Source organism: Lepidothrix coronata, unplaced genomic scaffold (genome assembly GCF_001604755.1).
Source record: "Lepidothrix coronata isolate B3197 unplaced genomic scaffold, Lepidothrix_coronata-1.0 Scaffold20, whole genome shotgun sequence".
NCBI lineage: Eukaryota > Metazoa > Chordata > Aves > Passeriformes > Pipridae > Lepidothrix > Lepidothrix coronata.
This window is the reverse complement of record NW_016690200.1, coordinates 7,410,549-7,416,548: the sequence shown is the minus strand read 5'-3', so window position 1 is coordinate 7,416,548 and position 6,000 is coordinate 7,410,549. Positions and strand designations below refer to the sequence as shown.

At 35.1% G+C, this 6,000-nt stretch overlaps 1 protein-coding gene across 5 annotated transcripts in view; it reads left to right on the top strand.

The window, feature by feature from the left end:
- The window catches only part of CHCHD3 (coiled-coil-helix-coiled-coil-helix domain containing 3), a 150,066-nt gene that overhangs the window by 44,144 nt on the left and 99,922 nt on the right, over positions 1–6,000 (top strand). For all 5 annotated transcript variants that reach the window (XM_017807813.1, XM_017807810.1, XM_017807809.1 and 2 more), the window contains exon 4: positions 4,392–4,536. In XM_017807813.1, coding sequence (XP_017663302.1) covers positions 4,392–4,536 — 145 coding nt within the window. The remainder of the gene's footprint in view (positions 1–4,391; positions 4,537–6,000) is intronic.

Sequence of the window (6,000 nt, the reverse complement as noted above, 5' to 3'; positions counted from 1 at the left end):
TTTTCTTTGTGCCACGTAAAGGAAACGAAAGGGGGGAAAAAAAAAACCCCCAAATATTAAAATGTGTGTTGTAAAGTTTTCTTTGACTGAGGTCAAATGCAAATTTATAGAATCTGGATTTAAAAAAAAAATCCCAGATTTTAAATCCAGATTTTGAAAAAAAATCTCACGTGCAGAGATTATTGCACCTGCAAATTTTAAAAAGAACTTCCTGCTAGGAAAAATAATATATATAAATATAACTATGGATTATGTATAGTTATATATTTTATATGGATATATAAAATATAAATGTATTATGTATGGTTATATATTTCATATGCATATATAAAATATAAAAATCTAATATGTATATATAAAATATAAAATAATTTTTATATGGATATATAAAATATAAATGTATTATGTATGGTTATATATTTCATATGCATATATAAAATATAAAAAAATTAATATATATAAAATATAAAATAAATTTTATATGGATATATAAAATATAGATGTATTATGTATAGTTATATATTTCATGTGCATATATAAAATATAAAAAATTTAATATGTATATATAAAATATAAAATAAATTTTATATGCATATAGAAAATATATAACTAGGTATTATGTATAGTTATATATTTTATATGCATATATAAAATAGTACATTTGAGCCTTCTAATCTGACTTCCTCCTTAGATATGAGGAAGAAACTCTTCCCTGGGAGGGTGGGGAAGCCCTGGCGCAGTTTTCTTGGGGGACTGGTTTGGAAATGACCAATTTTTGTGATTTTGAAGGGTTAGAAAAACCAACTTCCTTCTTCTGGCAGGAGAAGTTGAGTTGTCACCAAGGTTCACAATCCCAGGGGCGAGGAGGAGGAAGAGGCTTGAGAATATATTTGGGAATAATTTGCCAGGAATTAGATGTAAACATCTAATCTGGTGGAAAGAAGATTTAAAGAAATGAGATGTAAAGATCGAATTCTAAGTGGGTTTTTTTGGTTGGTTGGTTTTTGTTGGGTTTTTTTGGGGGGTTGCTTTTTTGTTGTTGTTTTGTTTTGTTTTGGGATTTTTTTGTGTTTGGGGTTTTTTTTGTTTGGGGGTTTTGGGGGTTTTTTTGTATGTGGGTTTTTTTGTGTGTGGGGGGTTTTTTGTTTGTTTTTTTGTTTTGTTTTGGGTTTTTTTGTGTTTGGGGTTTTTTATTATTTGGGGTTTTTTTTGGTTTTTTTGTGGGGGGAGTTTTTTTTGTTTGGGTTTTTTTTGGGTTTTTTGTATGTGGGTTTTTTTGTGGGGGGGGGTTGTTTTTTTTTAGTTTGTTTTTGTTTTGTTTTGGGTTTTTTTGTGGGTTTTTTTATTATTTGGGGTTTTTTTGGTTTTTTTGTATGTGGGTTTTTTTGTGGGGAGTTTTTTTTCTTGTTTGTTTGGGGTTTTTTTGGGGTTTTGTATGTGGGGTTTTTTGTGTGTGGTTTTTTTGGGGGTTTTTTTGTGGTTTTTTTTTTGTTTGTTTGTTTTGGGTTTTTTTGTGTTTGGTTTTTTTATTATTTGGGGTTTTTTTGTTTTTTTTTTATGTGTGGGTTTTTTTGTGTGTGGGTTTTTTTGGGGGTTTTTTGGTTTCTTTTGTTTTGTTTTGGGTTTTTTTTATTATTTGTTGTGTTTTTTGGTTTTTTTGTATGTGGGTTTTTTTGTGTGTGTGGGGTTTTTTTGTTTGGTTGGTTTTTTTGTTTGTTTGGGGTTTTTTTGGTTTGTATGTGGTTTTTTTTGTGTGGGGGGGTTTTTTTGTTTGTTTGGGGTTTTTTTGGTTTGTTTGTATGTGGGGTTTTTTGTGTGTGGTTTTATGGGGTTTTTTTGCTTTTTTTGTTTTGGTTTGGGGTTTTTTTGTGTTTGGTTTTTTTATTATTTGGTTTTTTTTTTGTTTTTTTTTTGTATGTAGTTTATTTGTGTGTGGGTTTTTTTGGGTTTTTTGGGTTTTTTGTTTGTTTTTTGTTTGGTTGGTTGGTTTTGTTTGGTTTTGGGTTTTTTTCTTTTGTTTTTAGGGTTTTTTTGAGGGTTGTTTTTTTTTTTTTTNGCATATATAAAATAGTACATTTGAGCCTTCTAATCTGACTTCCTCCTTAGATATGAGGAAGAAACTCTTCCCTGGGAGGGTGGGGAAGCCCTGGCACAGTTTTCTTGGGGGATTGGTTTGGAAATGACCAATTTTTGTGATTTTGAAGGGTTAGAAAAACCAACTTCCTTCTTTTTGGTTTGTTTGTATGTGGGTTTTTTTGTGGTTTTTTTTTGGTTTTTTGTTTGTTTGTTTGTTTGTTTTTGTTTGTTTTGTTTTGGGATTTTTTTGTGTTTGGTTTTTTTTGTGTTTGGGGGTTTTTTTGTTTGTTTGGGTTTTTTTTGGTTTGTTTGTGGTTTTTTTGTGTGTGTTTTTTTAATTATTATTTTTTGTTTGTTTTTGTTTGTTTTCTTTTGTTTCGGGGTTTTTTGTGTTTGGGTTTTTTTGTGTTTGGGGGTTTTTTGGGGTTTTTTTTGTATGTGGGTTTTTTTGTGTGTGGGTTTTTTTGTTTGTTTGAGGTTTTTTGGTTTATATGTGGTTTTTTTTGTGTATGGGGTTTTTTTGTTTCTTTGGGGTTTTTTTGGATTGTTTGTATGTGGGGTTTTTTGTGTGTGGTTTTTTGGGGTGTTTTTTGCTTTTTTTGTTTTGTTTCATTTGGGTTTTTTTTGTGTTTGGTTTTTTTAATTATTTGGGGGGGGTTTGTATGTAGTTTTTTTGTGTGTGGGTTTTTTGGGGTTTTTTTGTTTGTTTTTTTTTTTTTTTGTTTGGTTTTTTTGTTTGGTTTTGGGTTTTCTTTTGTTTTTAGGGTTTTTTTGAGGGTTGTTTCTTTCTTTTTTTTTTTTTTAATTTTGCACTTTGCAACTTGGAAAGCTCTGGCTGGATTTTTCATATATTTTACATATAAAATACATTTCACATCCTTTAATTACCCCTTAGGTCCAACCTGCATGAAGAAAAGACATTTTTAGGGGAAAACCCCTTGCAGGAACTCAAATCCAGGAAGGATGAGGCAGGAACTTCCCTCACCCTCAGGAAACACTCAGTGCCTTCTCTGTCTCACCAGGAAAAGCCGCTCAGGCTTCTATTTTGACATTCTTTCCCCTTTTAGACAAAACATGATGTCTCCAATCCCAAAGACAACCAGCATGTTTTGACTGTGCCATTGATTGCCTGAAGGATTTGTTGGATCAATCCCGCTGGAATAATTTGGGGGACCTTGGGAAATCACTTAATGGAATCGGGGCCGCGGCTGCGTAATCCTGACTTTTTTTTTTTTTTTTTGCTGGAGTAATTGAAGATGCAGCTTAATAAACTTTTTTTTTTTATAAAGATTCCCAGTTGGTTGCAGGGTTTTCAAGGGGAGGGTTGGAGCTGAGCACAGAACTAATACATCTTGTAATTGTCTTTTTTTTTTTTGCTTCCCCACCTCACTTAAATCCGTTCCCCGGGGAGGAACGTAATGTACTCTAATGCTGGTTCCTTTTACAAAGTGACCCCACTCATTAGGATTTCTTCTCCACAGCTCCCCTGACAACACAGAAATGCACTGAGAATACTTAAGCTTCCTCTCCATCAGTCTTTTTTTTTTTTTTTAAAAAAATCTATTTAAAACCTGGAATTTCATACCTCCATTACTACAGACTTCCCTCCGCGCTCGGTGTCACCGCCGCACACGAGCAACAGATAAATTTGATTCGCTGAGCAATTTTATTTCTGTGTGTTTTCATGAAAATCAGGTGTTGTGTGGGCTTGGCTCCTGCACCACGGTGAAGATTTCAAATTGTATTTAGGATTTGTGACGTGAATCTTGAGGATTTTCTGGGCCTGGAGCTGCAGGTCCCGTAAATGTTTTCATCCCATCCTCTCAGATCTCTGGGAAAGGTTGATTGTGGTGGTTGGATGTTTTTGCAGCCTGGTAAAGAGGTGCAGTAGTTGGGTTTCTGGGTGTGTTTAGAGGTGAAAAAGCACTATCCCAGTGCAGAAAAGCTTTTAGCTGGGAACTGGTGGGAGAAAGATTTTCCTGGGAAAAAATGGTTCCTTAAGACCAGGAAAAGCCCAACCAACCAACAGAGCTCTGGGTGTGTTCTTGTTACTTAAAAATATGTTTTCATAGGGCTCTTGATGATGATGAATTAGTTGTATTTTATATGATTTAATAAATAGTGACATTAAGACTCGGAACTTTTGGGTTTGGACAGTTAAATCTGAGACAAACTTCTGGAATTTCTGGTGGATGTTTGTATTCAAGTGCTTTAAAAAAAAGATAATAATTTACTCCGCGACCGGAATAAATTTAAAATCCTTTTCGAACCTGCACTTGGAAAACACACCTTTATTTTGCCTCCACCTTGTGCAGATTGAAACAAGAGCAGATGTTCGTTCGGGATGAGTTTGGGAAGCTCCTGGAGCGAGAGAGGATCTCCTCAAACGAGCACCTGACCCGAGCCATCCTTCGGGAGCGAGCGGCCACCGAGGAGGAGCGGCAGAAGGCCCAGCGCTTTGTAAGTGCCCAAACTCCTCCAGAACCCTCAGATTTCTCAAGGAATTATGTCTTCAGGTTTATTGGTAGAGGAGGAAAGAGGTGGAAGGGGTAGGAGGCGAAACATCCCCTCGTTACTTCTTTTTTCTTTATTGCCTCGCTTTATTCGAGTCAAATATCTCCGTTTTAAGAGCTCTCGCCGACGGTTTCAAACCAGATCAGAGGGAAATGGTGCATCAAAGGCTCATATTTCATTGGAGCTGATGGATAAAAAACGTCCTGAGGAGGAAGTTGTAACATATGGTTGGCTGTTTTCCTGGGAAAACTGACATTATACGTTTCAAATGTCTGACAGATTTATGACTCCTCAGACGCAGCAGTGACTCGCTGCGTGGAGTCTCTGTTGGCTCTTGGAACAATAATCATTATTCTCTGAGGAACAGGCCTTAAAAATCTATAGATGCTCAAGCATAAATAGGAAACCAATTGGTATTTCCAGGGAAAAATTGAAAATATTCCCTGAGCATCCCTATGAAAATAAAAAGGATTGCTGATGTCAGCAACTGTGTTAATGTTTGGCCCTCTGAATCCGGAATAAAATCCAAGTGTCTTCAGGTTTATTGGTTGGTAATTTAGTGATCAATCATCTGTGGGGTGTAAGTACAAATCTGTTCATGTTTTCCAAGTAAGAACCAAATCTGTTGTTGTTTTTCCAAATCCCAGTGGAAAACCCAACCAGTTTCCCCTCACTGTTGACATCTTTTCCAGCCCTTTCTCGATGCTCTTTCACCTCATTTTTTGAGGAAGAATAATTTCAGTGCTGTAAACAAATATTTGGCCATTTTAAAATAAGGGAACAAAGGAAAATTGAGAGGAATTATAACCAAGGTACAGCCTTAGTTTAATGCCTTAAACCTTTATATTCTTAATATTATGGGGGAGAGACAAGGAGTTTGTGGCCTCGAGCTACTGAGGAGCTGAAGATTTATAATTATTTGCATAATTACTGAGGGGTTTGTAGCTTTTTTTGGTTATTAATGCTGCAGATTTGGCATTTCCACTGTGCTTGTTCATTCTTTGAAGAAGGTAACAAAACAGCAAGAAGGTTTTGTCTGTTTTTTTTTTTTTCTTTACAATGGATCTAATTATGAAAATACTGAATAATTCTCATTTGGTTGCAAATCCTTCTGTAAGTCGCCTCCTTTATTTTCCTGTACCTGGTCAGTTTTTATTCCTTTGCCTTCATTTCTTATGCTCCCTGTGTATTTGTTTCGTGTATCCAAGCTGAGTTTAATAATGTGTAACATGAGAATGTGTCTCTTTGTGCCCTTTGTCAGGTACAGGGAGTAATTCTGTGTTCTAGTCAAGTGCTGCAGCAGGTTTGTGTTTTATGTGGCCCACATTTGATTTGTCAGACTCTTTCTGGAAGGAAAAAAAAAAAAAAAAGAGTGTTCCTGAAATGTCAGTAGCAAAATAAATTCCTTTG